This window comes from Mustela lutreola, chromosome 3 (assembly GCF_030435805.1).
Source record: "Mustela lutreola isolate mMusLut2 chromosome 3, mMusLut2.pri, whole genome shotgun sequence".
NCBI lineage: Eukaryota > Metazoa > Chordata > Mammalia > Carnivora > Mustelidae > Mustela > Mustela lutreola.
In genome coordinates this window covers 109,350,951-109,372,757 of record NC_081292.1, presented here as the reverse complement: position 1 = coordinate 109,372,757, position 21,807 = coordinate 109,350,951, and the positions used below count along the sequence as shown (strand labels likewise).

The 21,807-nt window shown below is 49.3% G+C and overlaps 1 protein-coding gene across 4 annotated transcripts in view; it reads right to left on the bottom strand.

Annotated features, from left to right (window-relative positions):
* The window catches only part of CCDC93 (coiled-coil domain containing 93), a 91,177-nt gene that overhangs the window by 5,140 nt on the left and 64,230 nt on the right, over nucleotides 1-21,807 (bottom strand). For all 4 annotated transcript variants that reach the window (XM_059166668.1, XM_059166669.1, XM_059166670.1 and 1 more), the window contains 9 exons: nucleotides 21,675-21,756; nucleotides 20,912-20,983; nucleotides 19,541-19,594; nucleotides 17,773-17,835; nucleotides 15,486-15,594; nucleotides 11,864-11,946; nucleotides 10,740-10,777; nucleotides 9,314-9,398; nucleotides 4,401-4,514 (listed from right to left, as the gene is read on the bottom strand). In XM_059166668.1, the coding sequence (XP_059022651.1) occupies nucleotides 4,401-4,514; nucleotides 9,314-9,398; nucleotides 10,740-10,777; nucleotides 11,864-11,946; nucleotides 15,486-15,594; nucleotides 17,773-17,835; nucleotides 19,541-19,594; nucleotides 20,912-20,983; nucleotides 21,675-21,756 (700 nt within the window). The remainder of the gene's footprint in view (nucleotides 1-4,400; nucleotides 4,515-9,313; nucleotides 9,399-10,739; nucleotides 10,778-11,863; nucleotides 11,947-15,485; nucleotides 15,595-17,772; nucleotides 17,836-19,540; nucleotides 19,595-20,911; nucleotides 20,984-21,674; nucleotides 21,757-21,807) is intronic.

Below are 21,807 nucleotides of genomic sequence, written 5' to 3'. Positions count from 1 at the left end.
CTAGTCCCCGGAGACACAGCGACGGGCCAACTAGACTGGGCCCTGTGCACGCTGCCACCAGCACTGTGGAGCGGCCGGGACGGGTTCACCTGGCCTCCGGTGCCAAAATTACTGTAACGACAACTGGCTTCTGGACTGTCAGACTGAGAGCGGGGTGAGGATTAGGCACTGTCCTTCCAAAAGACTTCATGGAACCCCTGTAGCTCTCAAGGGGCCAGAAGCAGCCAGCAGACACTTAAGCGCCAATCCTGGACCACTGTGGTAACGAAGGAAGGGGAAGGTACTGGGAGCCCGCAGCTGAAGGAGTGATGAAAGGCAAACCTAGTTCACACAGCAAGCAGAGCACATGGCCAAATTCTCACCCTGACAACAGACTGGGTACATCCTTAGCTTTAAGAAAACAAACTCACAGAAGACTGGGAGAGAGACATGCACTGAGGGACCCTCCTCTTTTACAAATAAGCTGTATGAGATCCATGACTGTGTGTACTGAGGGAGGTCACTGGTCACAGCCCTGAGTGTGGAACCTGATGTCACCTCTGCATCACTCTGCCTCTTCAAACATGACCCAGAGCTGCTCACTACGCATGCTCCTTCCCTCTTGTTCCCACTGGCCTTGACAACTCAGGATACCTGCATCTGCTGGCACTCACTGTCCCCTCCATCCTTGGGCCCCGTCACCAGGAGCTGGCTTTAAACTGAGAAGTGAACATGTTAGCAGGAAGGGCCTGGAGAGGCAAGCTGGAGGGGCCCAGCCTGAGAGTGAGGCCAGGTGTCCAGAAGCCATGCTCCCCTGGAGAGGCCCTTAGTGTGGAAGAAATTCTTCTACCCTTGAGCCCTCTGCAATCCAAGACCCCCAAAGTCAACATTTCCATCTCCCTGGTCCTAGCCAGGTGCTCCCAGATCTCTGCAGGCCCTTGGTTCTTTCTGGCAGTATCATAGCTCATGGCTGCGGGGACCCTGTTTTTACTAAGTGCCAGTTCATGTGCAGGTACTTAGCCTTCTCCTCAGGGCTGGGCTCTGGGCCGGGGGTAAGGCTGAATTACTGTCAGAAGCAAGGCACTCTGACACTTTCTGACTGCAGGTTCCTGGAGCGGGAGGCAGTTCACTGGTCCTGGGGCGCGGGAAGAGAAAGACCTTTAGTAACATTTGTTTTACTAGAGAAGAAAGTTTTCCTCTTTAAAAGGAGTTACTGAAAATAAAATACAATGAGTTACTGAGATTTGCTTGGGGAGAAAAGCTTTAGCCAAGAACAAAGTGCTGGTGTGGGGGTAAAGATGGAAGAACAGGCAGAGAGTCATACTATTATGAATCTCTCTACTTCTGTGTAATTTTTGAAAATTTCCGTAATAAAAAAGATAACAAAGCCATGAATAAATACATTCAGGTGTCACCCACTTTCACTTCTAAATGAGGCAAAACAACTCAGCAGTGTCTGCTGCACGTAGCGTCCTCAGCAGGGGCCAGGGTATGCACAAGACGCCGACATGATGCCGGAACATTCAGGACGGGTGTCCTCCCGTCACTTGCTATGTGTGAGCGCTGACGAAGTCTCATGCAATCTACTGGAGGCCTTTGGGGAAGCTACAGAATGATACTGTCCACCTGTTCAAAGCAAATGCAGAATGGGTCCTTTTGGCATTTCCTTCCAGAAGAGAAGGGATAAAACCTCCTTGCCTCTGTTTCTCTCCTACTGAAGATGGCATGCGGCCCACCACGTGCCAGACATGGAAGGTCAGCCCCCTCGAAACTGTACTCAAAGTCAGCTTCATGAAAATGCACGGCCTGCATTCGTCAGTGCGAGGCTAGAATTTAAAGCTTGTTTTCGTGACCTTAAGAGAGACTGTGGTTTAGAGGCATGGCTAATTAATGTGACACAGCAGCTGAAGAGATTTCAGAGTATGTGTTGTTCCCTGGCAGACTTGCTGTCAGCAAACCCGGCTGCGACAAGCAAGCCCACGGAGACTCAGACATCACCGGATGTCTGTAACCAGTGTTGTGACACCAGAGGAGGCTGGGGCTCAGGATGGGGGGGGGGGGGGCGCCATCGCGGCTCAGTGAGCATGCAGGACACAAACCCACTGAAGGGCACGATGGAGGTGGCCAGGGCCGGGCTCTGGATGCTGCGGTTGTGCTCTGCGTGCGGCTGCTGGCACGAGCACCAGAGACTGGGAAACGGTGGGCACGGGGAACCCAGCGGAGACCAGGCAGGCAGGGGAGAGGCAAGGACAGAGAGCAGAACAGAGAGGGTTCTGGAAGAAGAGCGTGGGACGAAGGTCTGCTCCTTCAGATGGATCTTCCACCACACAGGAGATCTTATCAGGTAACTGCCCTCTCTCTGGTGAAAGAGCAGCACCACTAGGGCTGAAGGAGCGGAAACCAGGGAGCTGCAAGCCTCTGCTGCCTCTTCTTCCTCAAGCTGCGGCGGCCCCAAGAGGGGCCACGTCACCTCAGACGAGCGGGTGGAAGAAGTTCAAGATTTCGGAACACTGACACGCAGTTGCTAATTTTAAATCTTTGCCAGGTAAAATGTTAAAAAAGAAAAAAGTAGTAAATATTATCACTTTCATGTCAAAAACCAAGAAAATAGGCTGGTTTTTTGTTTTATAAAGGTGAGTCCCTTAAATGAAATCTATTTAGTTGTCTGAAGAACACACACTCCCCTTTCTCTTTTTCCCCTGACTTGTTTTGGATGGAGGAAAATGGCACAGGCAGGCACACGGTCTCGGGGGTCTCAGCGGCTTGGAGGCACCCCCTCGTGCTCCCTGGTGCAAGAGGCTCTGCGCCCAGGGAGACAGGAACACAGAAGGTCCGATGCTTACCATCCCTGAAGGAACTGCTGCCTTAGGAGGTCATCTCAGTCCTGAGAGCACGGAGTACGAGAATGAGCTTGTCCATTTTGCTTTTATGTGCTTTGATTTGGACAGCTTATACTTATCCTCCTCAACTTATCTGTTTTCTGTTTCTGTTGTCAAAAGGGCAATGCTGGCTTGCCCAAGCAACATTTCATTCCTCCCTGCTGGGCCTTTTCTCTTTCTGAATTATTTGCATTAAAGGGGAAAAAAAAGTTCTGCTGGGGAGCAGTGAGTCCTGTTTGATCCCTCAGCTCACTCATTAGCCCTTCCAAAACTTCAGCTCCAGCCCCTGCTAACAACATAGGGCTCCTGACCCCAAGCACTTCACCCAGTCACTCTCCCAGCTGCCCAGGCTTACGTCTCCTGCTGCACCCATGGCCAAGTCCGCACCTGAGACAGACCTTCTCTGATCGCACCATCTCTGTTAGTGCCCCTCCCCCCAGCCAAAACTGAAGTTAGTTATTTCTTACTACTTGTTTACCAGGATTTGTGTTTTCTAGCTTGCTATCTGTCTCCCCAACCACAACATTAAGCTTCTTGACACAGGGGGTGGGTCTGTTTAACAACCTGATATATCCCCAGAGGCATGGAAGGAGCTGGAAGAACATTTATGGAAAGTGTGAAAGATTTTGAAATGTCTGTGGGTTGTGGCCCCCAAAAGTTAAATTTAAAAAAAAGGAAAGGAGAGGTAGAAAAGGAAAAATTGGGAAGGAGAAACAAATTTTTAAAAATGTACAGAAATAAAATTTTTGGTATGAAAAGATCATACTTTTCATTCTGCAGACCCAACACCAGGATACATACAAGCTACATCTCTAGCTGTCTATATTCAGCAATCTCTACACTCTCTGAAATCACAGGGATTTGAGTTAGAAAGGGGGAAGGAATTCCTAAAAATGAAGTTGCTGATACCCCAGTAAGTGACAAAATGAAGTCTCCTTTCTGGAAAATCTCATAAGAAAAGGGCAAACACTTTTCTTTCTGAGCCCATGGAGCATGGTCCATTCCCAAATGCAGGGAGAGAAGACGGAGACAAAATTCAGCTGAGTGTTGGACATCATAGGACGCAGACGCCTTTATCCCTCATGTGACCCAGCAGAATCCACCCTTGAGGAAACAGGTGTGAGGGGATTTAGCCACTGCCCAAGTGCACAGCTCAAAGTTCACTCTTCCCACAGGCTTCTCAAGGTCCCTTTCCCACCTCGGATGGGATGAAGGAAAATTCCAGATCTGAATGTGTAATGAATGCTGTTTCCAGGTGGCCTTTGATGCTACTTTCTTATGGGTTTAATATGCTTACTAAATGTTAGGGGAATGAAAATGAAGATGTGATGTCTCTCAGAACGTTCGAGACTTGAGAATGGGCCAGCGAACCACACAGTCCTGAACTAGGTAGATGCGGTACTTCACTGTGGGATCACACAGCTGTGGCCCATCCCCAGACCAGTGGGGAACCAGGCAACGGCTCTGGTTTTTCAAGGCTCGTCTTGAGACACACACACCGCCCCCCACAGCCTTCTGTGGCTGGCCCCATCTCCGCCTTACCTCCTTGAACTCCTTCACAGTCTTAAAGTACAGCCTCTGCTTTTCTAACAGTTCCAAGTACTGGTCGTTCAACTGGTCTCTTCGCATCTTGTTCTCTTGCTTCTTCTTCTCCATCTGCGGAAATAGTTTGGGAAATGGGGAGGAAGGGGCACACTGTGACCAAGGGCTGCTGGCAACACTCAGAAGGCGACTATTACCAATATTTTCATGGACTTCCTTCCAGTATTTCTCTTTCTGCACACCACTTCTGAGACTGACCTATTTATTTGGGTGAAATTACAAAGAGGCTTCTCTCATTTCTTCAGCAATTCTATTACTGGGCACTAACTGTCCCATTTGCATGTGTGTGTGTGTCTACAGTTTCACAATCAATGGCCTGGTGCTTCTCAACCAGGGGCTATTCTGGCCCCTGAAGAGCATGAGGTAGTGTCTGGGGATGGATTAGGTAGCCACAGCTGAGAGGAGAGGGTCCACTAGGAACCAGGGATACCGCTAAACCTTCTACAATGTGCAGCCCAGCCCTCACACGACAAGGTGTCATCTGGTCCAAAATGTTAACTGTGCTGAGGCTGAGGAATTCCTATGTAAATAACTGAGTCTGCTTTCATGCATTATTTCCATATATTTTCATAGTATTTCCATGCTATTATACACTTTCTACAATCAAAACCTAAAAAACTCAGGGCACCTGGGTGGCTCAGTGGGTTAAAGCATCTGCCTTCAGCTCAGGTCATGACCCCAGGGTCCTGGGATCTAGCCCCGCATCGGGCTCTCAGCTCAGCAGGAAGCCTGCTTCTCTTCCACTCTCTCTCTGCCTACTTGTGATCTCTGTCAAATAAATAAATAAAATCTTAAAAAAAAAACAAACCTAAAAAACTTTAAGAATATTCCCAATCATACAGCTATTTTACCCATTTTTCTATTGGTGGAAAATTTAGGGTGTTTCCAGGATAGTGACCTCATAAATACAGGATGCATTTGGGTTAAAGAGACTTTCCTAAGGTACTGAACAGCTTAATATTTGAACAAATATTGTGTGATCACCCTGAGGACTAAACGTGGTGGTGACGAGGTCATGTCACTGTTCCCGTGGAGGGTGCAAGCTAGAGGGGCTGATGCTAACCATGCATCTCACACAATGAGCTCCATGTGCAAAGTCCTATTCATGATCACCACTGTGAAGACAGTGACAGGGCTGGGGCACAGAGGTGGGTGGGTGCACGGCCTCTTCGGGCTGGAGGGCCAGGGAGGGCTCTCTGAGGAGACGACATTTGGGCAGAGTCGGCAGTGGTATGTGCATGATTTCAAGCAGCAAGCGAGAGCGTTGCAGATGGCGAGGGCAGAAAGCTGTGGAGGCAGCTGGTGCCTGGCTCACAGCAGGTGCTCACACTCGTGGATGGGCTCACTGGCTTCTGAGGTACGCATTGGAAGGGACTGCCCAGTAAATTCAAATTAAAGCTTCACTGGCTGGACGGGATCCCAGGCATCCCCAGGCCCATCACCTGGTGAACTGCAACCCGGTGTCCCCATAGCCTATCCCACCCACAGAGCCACTGATCTGCCTGGACCACTCTGACCATGTGTCCAGCTCCGAAGTCGCCTGGTGACCTGATCCTGAGCCCCCTGCCCTCTTTCCACAGGTCTGCACATGGACACTGGTCACATGCCTGTGACCACGTCTGGAGTCTGCTAACCGGGAGGCAGGCAGTCCCCTCTGGAGATGCTGGTCAGGGCCATCTTACACTTGGCCCTGGCTCAGCAGGCGGCCCTGGTCCCTTCCGGAAGACTTCCTGATGCTGCCCAGATGACTATGGTTCCTGTAACCCATGTCCACAGCTGCTAGGAACGTTTTCTGCTGAGCGGGTGGGACCTCTCTGCTGGGCCACCACCCCTTGAGTTGCAAAGCCTGGCAGTTGGATCCCAGACCTTTCCTGCCTGCTCTGTCCTCCAGCAGAAAATTTGGCCATGAATAACTACATTTTAGTGATATAAATAGGGAACTTGAATAAATTTAATTTGAATGTCCCCAGGACTCACTGCAAAAGGTAGTACAGCAACCCCGAAATGGACTGAGCTTGAGGACAGAGAGACCTGGGTTCCAATCCTACTTCTGTCACTCACTGTGTATACCTGGACAGGTTATTTCATCTTTTGGAATAACAGGTATCCTAGTTGCAAAATAAGAATATTATCACAGGTCACAAGGTACAGATGACATTAACTGTGACGTGAACGACACATCACTCAGATCAAGGTAGTTCTTCAACAGAGACAAGATTTTGTCTTCACATGACACCCAGAATGTGAGTGATAACAAGCAGATCGAGCTCCCTCACCCTCAGAATCAGGAGATGACTCTTAGGTCTGAGTTTTATTTTCACACTGTCCTAGAAGCCCGTCCCCAGGCACACTGTTCCCATTCCTTGCTTACCCCCACACCCTAGATCAGGAGCCCCAGATTCTTCTGCTGAGCACCTGCTCCCTGGATTCACCTCCTTGGGATGAGGTGCAAATGCCTTCCAGCGGGGCACCTGGGTGGCTCAGTCATTAAGTGTTTGCCTTCAGCTTGGGTCATGATGGCAGGGAATGGGGATCGAGCCCTGCATTGGGCTCCCTGCTCTGCGGGAAGCCCGCTTCTCCCTCTCCCTCTGCTTGTCACTCCCCCTGCTTGTGCTCTCTCTCTCTCTGTCAAATAAATAAAATCTTTAACAAAATAAAACGCCTTTCACTACGTGACTCTCTCTTCACTCAGGAGCCCCTCTGTGTAGCATACACTGTTGCGTGTATACACTGCTGGTCTATGGTCCACTCTGTGTACATCCCACAGCCACCGATTCTGGGGGTGTGTGTGCTCCATGAGGACAAAGACTCCCTGCCACATAGACTCTGAGCAGGAGCCACTGTGGCATCCATACAGGGAGTTTTGGTTTTTAAACAAATACATCAAAAGACTGCATTCAAACGCATGCTGTTCTGCAAAGACAGCCTTCTTGCATTTGAAGTGCCAATATTCAAACCTGACCGGGAACCCTCCTTGAGAACTGCCTTTGCAGTCAACTGAACGAATTCACTCACTCAGCAAACAGTTCCTGAAAGCCCACCGTGGGTCAGGTGCCAGGCTTGCCACTGGTGATGCACACATGAAGAAGAGAGCTCTCTCTGCCCGTGGGCACGCCCCCCCCCCCACCATCTTGTACCCCACCACCTAGCTGGGGAGGCAGATGCACAGAGCAGCCTCTTCCACCGGTCAGCACTGAGGTACCAACAGCACGAAGCCTGGGGAGAATGGAGACGATGAATGGATCACATCTGCTTCCTTCCCTAGGAAGGCATCTCCTGGTAAACAGGAAGGGGAAGCCAAGGGGAAAGAAACAAACCCCAAATCGATTGCCAGTGTTCTTTACTATGGACAAGAGCAGCTCTGTAGGTTGCCAGGTGGCTCGGTGGCTTGAGCCACTGCCTCTTGATTTCAGCTCAGGTTATGATCTCAGGGTTGTAAGATGGAGCCCCGTATCAGGCTCTGTGCTGGGGTGGAACCTGCTTAAGATTCTCTCTCCCGCTCCCTGACCCCCACTCAGCAGCTCTCTTAAATTCTCAAAAAAAAAAAAAAAAAAAAAAGCCGCTCCCTGAGGAGCATGATGGCATGATGGCAGGGCGGAAAGGTCTGCCACGTTGTGATCTTGTTAAAGGCTTGTGGTCGGCTGGGCTCTCTGTGCTCCTTCTCTGCTACACCCTACCTAGTTCATCAAGGGGCCATCCTGACTTGGGTTTGTGTACCCGTGCAAGGCAGGCCACGTGCTGCCTCACAACTGCTTTCATTTTTGGGGCCGAATAGTTTTGTCACTAGTGGTAATTTTTTTTTCCTCCACTGACATCATTTTATTGAAGTCACTAAGGGGGAGATTACTTTTTTTCTAGAGGGGAAGGGATATAAAGAGCTTCTGCCCTTAGTTCATCTCTTGTGAGATGAAATTATAGGCAGCGTGAAGGTTGGCCATCTGTGCGTGGGTTTTTACGATGACAAGTACCACAGACACTCTTTCCTTTGTGTGTCTGAATTCTGGCGTCACTCCCAATATCACTCTGTCCAAGCTCAAGAAGCAGGTGCCGAGTCCCCAGAAGGTCACATGGCCATGCCTGAGGACCATTCCAGTGTGATCCATGTTCTTAAAGGGATCAAAAGTAAGAGATGTGGGAGTATTAGTGAGTTCCTGTCTGGTTATAACAGCAGAAAATTGTGGCTACGTCTGATTTCCAGACAGTCATCAAATTCCTACTGCTGTCAAAATGGCCCAAGTGCAGAGCTGCAGAGTGATATAAACTCCATGCTGGCCCCAGACTGAATGATTCTCTGTAAAGCTATCTCTGGAACTCTTACAATGCTTACTGATATCTCTCTTCTCTTCTGAGGCATAACACCCTCTCACTTCAGAATTCAATTTGGTAATTATTTGCATTTTTTACAGAGGATTCCTGAAAACTAAAATGCTCTCAGGATCCTAAGGAATGAATCTCTAATGGCAGAAATAAAGGAACCAAAGATCCAGTGAGGAAGAGACTGTGGGCAAGAAAAGAAGACGCTGGTGAAAGTTAGTTTCCTCATCTATACAATGCGGGCAACACTACTCACTTAGGAACCTTCTAGAAGGACTAGCACCAGGCTTGCCCCATAGTGGGTGTTCAATCCATGGGGCTACTGTTAAGAGCTGCCTTTAAATCACCAGCCTGTGGAGCTGGCACAGCCCACTGCAGGGTCGGAGGCACGCTGGGCACACACGCTGTGGACACTGAAGGTGGGTCTTCAGGACTGGGAGCACATTCTCAAGACAAGCAGAAGAGGCCTGCTCTTCCCAAGACCTTTTCTGAAACCAGGCTGAGATCCCAGCTGCACTACAGAAAACGAGCCCTCTCACCTTCATTCTGCTCTGCTTAATCCCTTCTACGATCTGTTCCATCTGACGTAAAAACTGGTCCCGGGCAGTAGGGGAGGCCATGGCTCTGAAAGGAACAATCAGCAGAGTGAGGAACAGAATGCGGGACGCTGAGGAAGGGGGAGGGATCGAGTCCGAGGCAGTTAGGAATCTAACCTCCGAGGAAGGCACGACAATTAGCCTCATCTCATAACTGAATATCAATCTTCTTTCCTCACTTTCTCTACAAATTGCTTAAGTAATATGTATTTATGTAAAGTAAAACAAAATGTTCTTAAAATCAACAAAAGCATTTATTACTTTGATGATGACATACACTGCCTAAAAAATGATTTCCATTTAGTTTTTAGAAATCTGAGGATTTGGAGGCACGGCTCCAGACTGGCAGACGTCTTCTGAGATTTTCCTAAATACACGGTCAGGAAACCTGGTCCTGTTTCTCAAGGCAGCAGCTAAATGAGTGGATTTCCTGGTGTCCTGAAACTGTCCCCTTCACTTCCTGTTCTGTGCTGGGAATGGCACCACAAGGATCCAAGCCCACAGACATAGGGACTGAGAAGTCTTTCACAGGATGGCGGACAGAGCAGAGCTCATCATGGCACCATCGAACACTGCAGTGTCTCTCAATTATCAGGAATAATGAGGAAGTCACCATTTTTTAGAAATGTCACAGGGCTATAAGTCACTAACTGAATCTGAATCTTATTAGGGAGCTGTGATTTTTAGTTAGAAATGAAGTTTAAGATCCAGAGTTTGTAATCCATTCGGATCTTAGTTACTGGTCACCTCTCAGGGGCTAAGAGAGGTTTGTGCTGGAAGCAAAAGGAGCCTGCTGTATAGACAGCAAGCCCTGGGCTGCTGGACGGTGAGCAGACCACTGGGCACACTTGAGGGCTGGTATGACTTGGGTGCAGGTGGGCCTTGCCATATAGTTCTTGGAGAAAAAGGATTCCTATCTGAATAAAGTTGTTTAGAAGATGCACAGTGACCTAAAAGCAAAATCTATCATTAGATTTAAAAATCTTTTTAAAAATTAGATTTTTTCATTATCTAGACTGTGAAGCATCTCTACGTGCTCAAGAACTAATGGTATTGATCAAATCTTAACAAGACAAAAAAAAAAAAAAACAGATTACACTAGTGAGGCACAAATTACTTGGGAGTTACTTTTTTCCCCAAGATATTCCTTGGTGTTTCTCAAACTCCCTCTAACATCACGGTATTTTTGCAAGAACCCTGAGACTGTGTAAAGCAAGACGCAGGTGCGCTTCGCAGTAGGGGTGAAAGCGTAAAAACCACCTGTCTAGCCCCATCTCGCCCCTTGTACTTGCTACCGCAGGGAGGTGAGCAGAATGCACCGTGCAGGGTACGCCCGGGTACTGATGGGAAGGAGGCTGCCGGTACTTACTGTGAGAAGTTCTCATGAATTGAGTTCAGCAGGCTGATCTGAGGAGGAAAAGGAAAAAAAGGAAAACCTATAAGCAAAAGGAGGTTAAGAGCCTGCTATGTGCCCATCACTGTGGAAGACCCCGGATATAGAGAAAAACAGAACTCAATGTCCCTCCTCAAGAAGTGTCCTCTAGGAAGACAGAGATTGATCTGGTTTGCTGACAACAGCCCAGAAAGGGGACACTAATTACACAGGCCTCCATTTGGGGCCAGGTCACAGATGCACCTGTGATATGGTTCTTATTGAGGAGTAATCAATGTGGGTTGGCCCAGTGATGAAATGGAAACAGATTCTGCCCACCTGGAGGTGAGGGGTGGGCAGGACTAGTATATCCTGCCTGGCGTCACCAGATGCAAGGACCTTCACCGTCATTTCCCATTCTGTCTCCGTTATAGTCCTACAAAGTGGGTGCAATGCCCTCTTTACAGAAAAACCCCTAAACTTGTCCAACTTGAAAGCGCATACAGTCGCCACCGCGCTGCGCTACTCCTGTGAAGACCGCATTGTTCCTTCTCTTCTTCCTTCAACTACAGCTGCACACCCTGCCGGCCTGCTCCAGTCATCTGCTGCTGGACGGGCGGGAGCCTGGAGTCATGAGTGTATTTATGCCGAGCACTGGAGTGATGCAGAGGGCGGCGTCAGTGTCCGCGGCAGCCTCTTCACTCTTGGCGAACGGTGATGACGAAATAGCTAGTTTCCCCGCATCAACCGGAATAAGCCCACCGTCCCCATTTTATTTAGCTACTTCCTCCCTTCCTTTAAAACTCAAACATAACTTTTGCCAAGCCGGGCCCCCGGCCCCCCTTTGTGTGAGCCTCTTGTGTTTGTTTCTAGATGTCATTTCTCATAGGGCACCACGAAACCACGCTCCACCAGTTCCATGTAGGCTCAGGTGCGCGTGCCACGTTAGCTCCGAGGTGACCCTTTCACTCTAACTTTGTGACCCAGCATGGGGCGCACAATAGGCTCTCCTTCCACTTACGCTGACGGCCTCCCGCTCAGTTTGTCTGACCTTCCAGGGGTCAACAGCCCTGGTCTCTGATCATCTGATTAAGTTATTTTCTTTTCATACAGGTTCTTACCTCTTTTTCCAAATACACCTTTTTATCATCCAGGGTATTATACAAAGTGAAGAACTGCTTGGTTTCTTTGTGCACTGCTGAAACTGTAAATGCAAAGAAATTGACACACAAATAAGAAAATGGATCAGAACACTCCTAAGCACCCCCTGCCCCAGGAAGCCCGCCCACAGGAGTCCGGTGTGCTCAGGTGTCTGTGCAGAAGCCCCAGTGCACACCAGCCTGTGCAGAGCTGCCAAGGGCTGGCAGGAGCCGGCCTCTTGTGACTGGCCCAAGTGGGATGAGGGGCTAGACAAACCTGGCAGCACCTGGGACAGGCAGGTTTCTCAGGTAAGGTGTCCTAGGTCAGGCAGGGGGGAGTGGCAAGGATGAGGAAACCCATGCCACCTCCTCCTGTCATGTGGCTTCCCTTCCTTCTCATATCGCTCACGAGAAGGACCCACAACGTGCTGCTCCTTTTTGTAATCCCTATGCTTAGCAGGGGCATATACAGCAGGGCCCCCCAAATTATCTACAGGATGAATGACATGCCTAACCCAGGGCAGCATATGTACCTGGTAAGTATGAATATTCTTCCCATTTCTGTGCATATAACTAGGGGGGGAAAGTCTTATTTACCAGGCTCCCAGCACCCCTTCCTGTAACGTGACTCCACACCTCTGTCCGCCTCATGTTCTTCACTCTTCCCTACAGAATGACTTAGGAGGAAAGCACCAAATTCCAGGGCTGGGTCTGGGCCGTCTTCACCAGGGGACGAGGTCAATGGGAGGAAGGGTTCCGGCCCCAGCTCATCCTCCTGCTTTGTGGCTGGGTGCTTGGGTGGCCCCCACGTGGCTCTGGGCCCATGTGCCATGTGCCTTCCTCATTGCTCTGACTTCTCTTTAGCAATCCATGACCTGGATTGACAATCAGGCTTTGGGCCTAACCTGAGCCCTCCGACATAGCTGGAACCAAAGATCTGGACGTTTAATGGTGATCAGGCACTGGCCAGATGACAGTGGGGTCTGTCTCCCCAGGGGCTTTTGCTCCTTGAACATAGGTTCCCTCTGGAGCAGCACATGTCGGGGGGAGGAGAGAGAGGCACAGCAGGCCGTGTGCACTGGTGGTTTCCTTGGGTGACTGCCACTAACACTTAACCCTGAATCTTTAAGCAAACTGGCCAACTTTTAATTTTATCACCAGTGATAGCTGTGTCCTCCCACAGCGGGGTGGGGACTGGCGATGCTGTCGTACACGTTTGGTAACAGAAATAAATACCCCGATACAAGTGTTCTGAGGCAACAGTTAAAAGCGTTCCCAATATCGAAATGTCTAATTTGTAACAAAATCACTACATGAACTACTCAGCATAAAACCTGATTCTTGCTCAGAACTTCAGAACAGTAGATGTCAAGCCTGGCCAAAACATGGAACAGTCTGGGGAGTTTTAAAATCTCATGACCAATGAAATGAGATTTTCTGGAGGTGGGGTCTGGTGATTACAACACATAGCCAAGGCTGAAAATCACTGCCATAACCAAACCAATCAACCTTTAGTTTTGTTGCTCAGGAATGTGCCTGTCACCCTTCCTCTATCCAGATCAAGGACTGGGTTGCGGCTGTAGATATTTGACAATAATAATAATGAAAATGATATAGATATTTTGGTAAAACTCCTTGAAAATTTCTTTGATGTAAAAATGTGCTATCAAAAGGACTTGAATATGTGTCAAATTTTGCTCTGAAATACACAGATGCAAGGTATTGTTGATTATTATTACTGTTAAAAGCTGGAAAGTAGGGGCACCCGGGTAGCTCAGCAGGTTAAGCCTCTGCCTTTGGCTTGGGTCATGGTCTCAGGGTCCTGGGATCGAGCCCCACATCGGGCTCTCTGTTCAGCAGGGAGCCTGTTTCCCCCTCTCTCTCTGCCTACTTGTGATCTCTGTCTGTCAAATAAATAAAATCTTTAAAAAAAAAATTTTGGAAAGTAGGCAGGGATACAGAATTATGGGAAAGATTGAACTTAAGGCAGAAACTATTTTCTGCTGAGAAGCTGCCACTGTTGATACCTGGCTCAGACCACCTGAACCAAGCTCAAGGCTGTATATAACATCAGGATGGGGGCAGACATGAAGTGAAGCATGACTCGAACCTGAGTAAGGACACTGCTCTGGCCTGAACCAGGAAGGATGTTTGAGAGGCCGAGAGCCCAAGGCAAAACCTAAGGGGGATTCTAGAAGGGATGGAGTCTGCCAAATGAGAATTGTAGGGCAGTGGCATTCTGGACTTGGGGTACAGCTCACAGGCCAAAAGGCAGATGTCCTCACGAGATGGGTGAGACACTGAGGGACAGCTGGGGAAGCTGGCCTGACTGATGCAGGACACTGATCAGTATCATGAGGACCTGAAGATGCTCCAATGATTATGGAGAGCTACTCCATGTTAACGCTTTTAAAGCAAGAGTATAAAGTGATCAAATTTCTGTTTGGGAAAGACTTCTCAGACAAGAGTGCAGACTCCGGGCAGTGATGAGAAGGTGGCTACAGCAACACTCCAGAAGAAACGGACTTGACCATTACTTGGATACAGAACCAGAAGAGCAGCGAGAGCCAGAGAAGACTAAGGGAATGGGGGTGCTAGACAGTGATCCCTGTGACCAGAAGGAGAAACAGGGTAGGGAGGCTGAATTCAGTTTTGTATATGCTGGGTCTGAAGAGTTGGGAAGGGGTCCCAGGTACAGATAACGAGAGGAGTCAAGGTCTACGCTGTGTGTCAAAGTGCATGGTGTGTGGAGGGGTGGTGTGTGGACTGGGGAAGCCAGAATGTGGGCGTGGAGAAGGAAAGGCGGGCTCCAGGCAGGCCGCTCAGACTGGGGAGGTTCTGGAGATAAGAAGGAGAAATGTTTTCTTCAGGAGGCCCACAGAGCTCCTGAAGACTGGTCAGCAGAGAGAGAGGGCACATGACAGGGGGTGAGGGACTCAGACCAGCTAACAGTCATTGAGCTGAGCTCTGACACAAGTAAGAACAGTTACAACAGTGGCAGTGGGAGCAGAGTGGCAGTGACAACTTTGAGGGTCACTCTGAACCTGACAGGACCAGCTCACTGATTCTAGCTGAGGGAGACCCAGTCTTGGATTCCTGGGTGAACGTAGGGCCGTCCAAGTCAGGACCACATGGGCAAGAAGGTTCACCAAGAACAACAGTGACCAAGGACTGATCCAGAGGCCTGTATCATGGAGTGCTCATGTCCTGGGTAAGGCTGGAAAGCGGACGGGGAGCTCAGCAGCCAAACGGCTGACCAGGAAGAGGGTGGGTTCAAAACGTCAAGCTAGGAGCTCAGTGAGCTCTATCTGGCCACAGAGAGGGCGGCAGAGTGTTCCAGGGCTGCCCCTGAAATTAAGAGTCACTTAGCAGTGGGCTCTGCGGAATGAGGGCCCAGGGGGCCTGATGATGGCAGGTGGTGGTTCTCACTGACTGCCCTGATGCACACCCTAGCCCGCGCACATGGGACAGAACCCTTGCCCCCCGTGCCTCCCAGACTCAATGTGGAGTGATGCATGCCCTAGCCCACGCATGTAGGACAGAACCCTTGCCCCCTGTGCCTCCCAGGCCCAGTGTGGAGCATGACTGTGTTCACTGCACCTACTCTGACGGTAGAGTTCAATGAATCTCTTCTGATACTGTATTAACTCAGCTTGGCTGGGGACTTCGTCAATCTTGCGGTGCAAAATTGCTATTTCTCGATTTCTTCGAGCCTAAAAGCAAAAGGAAGGGGGAGACAAATGCTATTTGGTAAAAGGTCTTACATGTTCTCTGGGGAGCCAAAATATTGCCCCACCTCCTTCTGAGCATAACCACACACCCCACCCCAAAATCTGCTATTGGCTTGAGGATTCCATCTCAGACGGCCCCTCCTCCCACTTTGCAATACAGGGAGAAGGTGTGTGTGTGTGTGTGTGTGTGTGTGTGTGTGTGGCAATGAACAAGAACCAGAGAAGGCAGCAAATGAATGGTGAGGTATGGAAGAGTCCGAGTGAGAAGGGCTTCTGTGGACAGCCCTCAGCCATCCCTCCAGGCCGCAGAGGACTTGAGCAGCTGACTCCGCCATCAGCAGGTGGGGAGCGGGAATGAAAAGGCAGGCCTCCCAGGTGACGGAGAATGGACACCACTCTGCTACCTCCATATAAATTCCAAATTCCTTAGCCTACTGAAACGCTTGAACAACTTACTCTTATGGTGTGTTCCTCCTACTTCTGCCCTACCATGGAGTGTGTGGTACAGCAGGCAAACTGGCCACTGATGGCACCTGGGGAGGCAGAGCGTGGCGTGCGGCGTGGCTGGGCTCTCACACCATCCCCTTTCTTCTGTGCCACCTCATCTCCCTTGCTGGCCTTCCTGCTCACAACAGCACGTGGGGGTCTCTAAGTACTGGGGAAATGCAAGCCTCCCGGAGAGAAACCCACCAAACCCAGAGCAGGGTCTCTGTGGGTCTGGTCAGAGGGGAAAATGTGCTTGTCCTGTTGGCCAAGGCTCCCCTGTCCCTGGAGCTCAGGCTCTGACTCCTGTATTGTGTTTGTTTGTTTCAGGAATCTTACTGCTTTTACTGCCATCTGTAGCCTTTCCTTTTCTACTGGCTCCTTCTCACCAACATTTAGATAGGCTAACGTCCCTCACCCCTCAAAAGCCTTTCTATTTGGTTGAGTGCCCAACTTTTAAAAGCCACAAACAGATCTAAGTAACACTCCTACACACACACACACACACACAGACACACAAACCCTTGAACCCTGTTCTTTTTTTAATGCTTTTTCTCAGTGAATAATACAAGTACCCACCTGAGTCAGAAATTCAAACACCAGCTTCTCAATCTCTCCTGTGCCAGTTCATGTCTGCCTGGGCCCATGGCCCCCTCTCTGGCTCAGGCCCTCAGGAGGCTTATGGTTTTATAGTAGCTTCCCTCTATCGAGAGTCTGAAGCTGCCCAAGATAGGCAATTTGCATAACAACTCCCTTGTACTTGCATGGATAGGGATATCTCTTGGTTCTCAAATAGCCAGCCAGCTCCCAGAAGATGGGCCATCCCTTTTCTATTCCTGTCGCCTAACACAGCACTGAATATACATACAGGAAACACAGAGTCACAAAGTCTTCAAGCTATATACTTTCCAGGCTCCATTTAATTCTGTTTCTTTAAAGATTAGCAGTGTCCCTGTATCAAGGACAAATCTGATGTACTGAATTTAACCAAACAACTGAGCAAAGGAAGCAAGAGCCAGAGATAGGAGAGAGGGGCTTACAAGCCCCTGCAGCAGTTTGACTGTTCCTGCCGGAGCCTGGCTTTCTCTTCCCCGAGAACAGGGAGAAGGCCCACGGCAAAGAACAACAAGGGATAACTCCAGGCTGCCAAGCTTCTGTGAGTCACATTCTGCCAGTGCCAGGGAATTGTGCAATGAAATTATGACTCTATGTGCCTTCAGCTTTGGAACCAACTCTAAAACCTACTTCCCTCATATTTGATGGCTTTCTCACAAACCTCCAAGTTTATCAAATAAGACCACTAAAATGGGCACATGGTTTTAGAGGAAAAGTACTAGACAAGAGCATTGGAACCTGAAGGCTGGCTTTGGCACTTACCAGCTGCTTGACTTCGGACAGTACTTAACTGATTGGAGTCTATCTCCTCGTATAGAAAATGAAGCTAATACCTACTCCCCATGCAGGGATCGCGATCAAATCCATCGAGATGACAGTAAGTAATGAACTGATGTGAGGCATTACTGTCAACATCTTAAACCACGCAGTTCCCCTCCAGACTGAAGATTGGCAAATAGCAGCCTTGTATCCATTGTTCTTAGACACTGAGACGTTTTTTTTTCTCTCCAGGATACCCAGGCAGGTAGGTGTACTTGTTCTTCTGCTCTTGCTTTTACTTACCTGTAGCAAACGGATCTTGTAAAGTTTCTCTTTCTCCATGTTATATCGTCTGTCCAGGTCTTCCTAAAAATTGGAAAAGGACACAATTATCTAAAAGCAGGAAGCATTCAGGGCACCCAGGTGGCTCAGTGGTTTAAAGCCTCTGCCTTCAGCTCAGGTCATGATCCTAGGGTACTGGGATCGAGCCCCACATTGGGCTCTCTGCTTGCCAGGGAGCCTGCTTCCTCCTCTCTCTGACTGCCTCTCTGCCTACTTGTAATCTCTATCTGTGAAATAAATAAATAAAAAATAAATAAAAGCAGGCAGCTTTCAATCTTCGATAAATTATTTTCAAACTGAATTTTATTTTGATCACATCTTTCCATTCCAAGGCCCCAAATTTCTTTTCGCAAATGGCCAAGTTTAGGGTCTGGGTCCCGTGTCCTGTGAATCCCTTGAAAATCTTTCAACCTCACTTTATAACAGTTCTTCCTTTTTCTGGGGTCTAGCACATTTAAGTGAAGTATCCTCCAAATTTATGTGCCTCCCCCCCTCCAAAACTATGATGATAAGATAATTATTAAGGAAGTTGTTGTTCGAAGTCGCCGTGTTTATAGTGATACTGGTTTGCTTTCTTTGTTTCTACTTAGAGCTCTATTGTCCAACGTGATAGACGCTAGGTGTGTGTGGCTATTTAAATTTACATTGAATGAAATTTAAAAATATTCAGTTTCTCAATTGCAACAGCTGCGTGTCAAGGGCTCTGTAGCACAAGGAGCTGATGGCTGTCGTACTGAACAGCGCAGATACAGAACTCTGCCCTTGCTGCAGAAAGTTCTTTTGGACAGCACTGAAGCACAAGAGAGGAACTAGCTTGTGCTGAGCCCAGTGAGGTAAGAGACACGGTGACGTGGTTTGTTGCACCAAAGCAAGCGACGAACAGCATCAGAGGGGGCTTCTCCCCAGCACATGTATGTACACGTGCAAGCACCCCCCCCCCCCACACACACACATCCTCCGTCTCCTCCACAGGGCTTGGCGGCACCCAAACCCCACAAGGCTGTACTACAGGACTCCTGAAGCTCAGTCTGAGGCCACGGGGGGAAGAGGTGAACATTATAGGAGGCAAACCTTTAGAGGCTTTCCTGCTTTGCTCTTCTTCCTCCTTTCCTTTTTTTCTTTCTCCTGGATGTTTATTGGAGTGTGGGGAGCATGGGTTTAACTCAGAACAGGGGTCAGCAAACTTGCCTGTTGAGCTAAGCCTCACTGCCTATTTTTGTAGATAAAGTTTTATAGGAACATAATTATGTCCTTTCATTTGCATACTGACTATGGCTGCTAGAGTGGGGCTGGCACACCACACTGAAAGTATTTCCTATTTGGCTCTTTACAGTTTGCTGACCTTGAACTGTAGTATGGTAGAGAGTTTTTCCCCGTGCATCACCTCCACCCCCTTAGAGCCTATGTGTTGTGACAAGCCTGTATGGCCAAGTCATGAGCCTCTCCTCCTCAGCCGAGACGCCAGAGCAGACACAGATGCCTGGGACAGGCACAGAGTTGTGGGAGAAACTCCACCAGTACGGCAGTCTTCAGGGCCATCCCTGCAGAGACCCCGCTTCTGTCTGAGGGGCTACAAGCATACAATGGGGCAAGCCCTCAAGACCCCCGCCTGTGAAGCGGTGTCCTAGAGAAGACAAGTCGGCAGGAGAAGCTGTCAGGGGAGGGTACAGTGCTGGCCACTGCGCCCGAGGAAGACAGTGGCAGTGCTGATGGGTAGGCGGGCACTTACACTATGAGTCATCACGGGGGTTAGGCCACCACGTGGCTCTCCAGCAGAGAGGCTCTGAAACAAAGAAAAGGAACACACACTTTCCTGAGTAAGGGAAATGGGACGGAAGCTGTGGGTCTGTGCTGCAGGAAGCAGTCGGGGTGGGCATGGGGGACAGTTCACTGACCGTTTTCAGGCCCCAGATTTTAAATTGTTCCTAAATGGGTGTCACACCCAAACAAGGTAAACGGCAACTGTCTAATCCCTCTAACAAGATGGGACTGCCAAGAAGAAAAACAGGATCCTGAAAGTCTGATTTGTACAAACTCAGAGGCTGACTGGGCTGATGACTTCAGCCCTAAAGGTTCAGAGTTTTAGAAACAACTGGAAAGGCCATCTGGGTGTTGACGGTCCCAGGACACCACTGCACTGCACGGCCAGACTCTGCTATTCCTCTGTGCCAGGCCTGTCCCAGCAGCATGAAGGCAACTCCAAGATACACGTGCTGCACAGCCAGGGGCACGGTTCCCGAGCGGAGGGCATGTAGACGGGTGCCGGCCGGACTGGACACAGCCAGGGGCACGGTCCCTGAGCTCAGGGCACGCAGATGGGTGCTGGTTGGCTTGGACCAGTCCCGTCCCCTCCCTGAGCCTTGAGCTGCCCAAGCTAGTTCTAAAGAGAGAGAGTGTGGTTAAGGGGGGTCAGAGACCAGGTCCAGCTCATGCATCCTCAGCCTAGAGGGCCTCAGAGAATGAGCCGGGAATGAACTGTGAGAAGGGAAAACACAAACAGCAATCCCTACACTCTTATTTGGTGAGAGAAACATTTTTCTTTCTGGCCTGTGTTTTAACTTAACTTTTAATGGAAATTCACACTAGCTCCTTGGAGGACCAAGGCCTCTGTCCTGAGAGCACTGAGCAGATATGTTCCATATGCCCAGCAATGTTCAGTGCTGTTGGGGCTCTGATACTACCTCTAGTTCCTTGCTTACTGCTGCCTTTTAGGAGTGGGGCCTGTCGCTAGGCAGGAGTGGAGGACGGAATGAATAAAGCAGTAAAACACTTAGAGGACGTGCTGCACGGGCAACAGCGGGTTCCTAGAAATACCCTTCCCTAAATGGAAGGAGAGGCCAGATCTGTCATTCGGTTAGTCCTGTCTGGAGCTGCTGTTGAGCACACCCACTGCTGCTTTTTACCCGCCAGCAGAGGAGAAAGGGCAGCCACGGAAATCTAAGGTAATCCTGTGAGGAAAACAGTTGAGAAGTGTGCGTGCAGAGGACCGGGAAACGGGCTGGTCCTTCTCAGCATCAGACTCACTGCTGGAGTCCTCCAGAAATCCTTCCACTGGTAAGTCACAGCAGCACCTAACAGGTCCTCCGGAGCCTGCATTTACCTTTTCATCTCCGCCCGGTACTCTCTCAGCTTTCAGGTTTTCAATATCCTGCTGCAGCCGTGTCATCTCTTCCTTTAAAAGGGAAACAAACATTGACAGAACTCAGAGTGCTAGTAAATGGACTTGGGCACACACCGCCCCACCGCCAGACCGCCAGGGGCAAGGGCTTCTCCCGTGACCCACAGACAACCTACGCTGACGGGACAGCCCTGGGTCACATGAGGCTATTCCTTACACTTCATGAGACTTTTATTTTTTTTTTTTTTTTTTTTTTTTTTTTTTAAGATTTTATTAATTTATTTGACAGAGAGAAAGATCACAAGTAGGCGGAGAGTCAGGCAGAGAGAGAGGAGGAAGCAGGCTCCCGCTGAGCAAAGAGCCCGATGCGGGGCTCGATCCCAGGACACTGAGATCATGACCTGAGCCAAAGGCAGCAGCTTAATCCACTGAGCCACCCAGGCGCCCCTTCATGAGACTTTTAAATAGATACTTGTTCGTAAGTTAATGTTTGTAGACTGTGTTTGTGAGACTGTGCTCTCAGTCTGGGATTTGGCACACCCAGGTACTAATCTCACTCACTTCCGGTACCATGGGGAGCACCCACTGTCACACCCTGTTCCTCTTACTCAACTGACAGAACTGCTCTGGGAATCGGCTTTTCCGATGGCACCTGAGTAGGACGCCATAAGAGGACAAGGGGAAGTAAGGTGATGCATTTCACAAGAGTCTGGTTCAAGGTCTGCTGACATCAAGCAACACTTACTCGACAATGTGCTTTAAACTCTTGTTCCTGACTTTTCAGATTTTCATTCATGGCTACAAGTGCTCTCAAGTTCTGCAGGAGACTGAAAAAGGAAGACCAAACAATGACATACAGAAAGCTGTTATGATTTTCT